Below are 1457 nucleotides of genomic sequence, written 5' to 3' on the forward strand. Positions count from 1 at the left end.
ACCTGTCCAGGGTGGACCCCGCCTCTCACCCATTGACTGCTGGAGATGGGCACCAGCATCCCTCGCAACCCCACTCGGGATAAGCGTGCTAGAAAATGGATGGATGGATGTCTTAGATCCAGATGAACCAGAGTCCTGGGTCTATCTGATTTGTTCTTCTGTCCAGCTCAGCCTACCAGGCTGGGAACTGAACCGCTCCATTTAGAGACACAGAGGACTTTAGGTAACTGTATGTTTATATTTCTGATTATAGGTCAAAATATATTTCATCTAGGCACCCTTCCTTAATAATTGGTTGGCCTGTAGATTCTTGCTAATGGTTGCTATGGAGAGCCACAGATCACACTTTTTGCTCCAGTGGTGGTTTTCTTCCTTTTTTTTTTTCTTGTTGTAATTTTTTTACAGCACTAGTGGCTTGTTTTTTTTAAATTAGGCTGACCGGAAAGGGGGAATGAGAGGGGGGGCAGAGACATGCAGCAAAGGACCACAGGCCAGATTCAACCCAGAGTCGGCCGCGTTGAGGACTAAGGCTTCCATACGTGGGCCGTGCGCGTTAACCACTGCGCCCCCTGCAGGCCCGGAAAATGATTTCTTAGCATGAAATATTCCTCAACTCATAAATTATCTTGCATTTTTTAAAATTAGATTATAGCTCTGAAATAAATTATTCATTGCTATTTTCTTTCCCATCTTTATCAAAAGTATGAAGTAATTTGTCCACATCTGTGCATCAGACCCAGATTTAGCCAGATGTTTTACCTCCACTTCCATCTTCTATTCTCTGAAAGGAAGGATCTGACAGAGCGAAGACGTTACCTCCTTGCTGATGAAGTGGAAGGTGTTCACATAGGCCGCTCCGCCAAGCAGACCCTCATAGAGGATCAGAGCGAAGACGATCCAGGCGCTGGGCAGGAACTGGAAGCGCACCGCAAACAGGAGGAAGACCAAGTTCAGCATCTGTGACAGGAGAAGAGCAGAGGAACGAATCTTTTAAATATTATCGTTGTAAAAAACTGAGATCAAACTCAGAACGCTGGTTTTGGGAACCCTGACCTGCTTCACTGATGCTCACGAATGCCCCTGTCACACCAATCAATTTAACTGGATGATCTGGTGAACTGTAAAGTGTGTTGGGATGACATGTGTTGTGAATTGGTGCTATAGAAATAAGCTGAACTGAATTGAAGACATAGTCCTCCATTGTTCTTCACTCAGATGAAGCCTCTTTCAAAAGGTCTAACTTTTTCAGTGGTCTTTGCAGATTGCTGCTTTTAGTCTTTATTTTCAGTCTATGGACTGATCCTTTCTGGTGTGGTCAGGTCTCCACTACCCTTCCTCCCATAAACAACGAGTTGCTTTTTTTATTGTTTTATTTCATTGCCATTACACTGTCAAAAGTACAGAGCAAACGAAATTAACTCTCTGCATTTAACCCATCCCCTTGGGGAGCAGTGGGC

General features: G+C 44.4%; 1 protein-coding gene across 1 annotated transcript in view; it reads right to left on the minus strand.

The window, feature by feature from the left end:
- Nucleotides 1-427: 427 nt before the first annotated feature.
- The window catches only part of cln3 (ceroid-lipofuscinosis, neuronal 3), a 14814-nt gene continuing 13784 nt past the window's right edge, over nucleotides 428-1457 (minus strand). The window contains exon 5 of the mRNA XM_015403928.1: nucleotides 428-957. Coding sequence (XP_015259414.1) covers nucleotides 775-957 — 183 coding nt within the window. The 3' untranslated portion in view covers nucleotides 428-774. The remainder of the gene's footprint in view (nucleotides 958-1457) is intronic.

Source organism: Cyprinodon variegatus, unplaced genomic scaffold (assembly GCF_000732505.1).
Source record: "Cyprinodon variegatus isolate N-32 unplaced genomic scaffold, C_variegatus-1.0 Scaffold1596, whole genome shotgun sequence".
Lineage (NCBI taxonomy): Eukaryota > Metazoa > Chordata > Actinopteri > Cyprinodontiformes > Cyprinodontidae > Cyprinodon > Cyprinodon variegatus.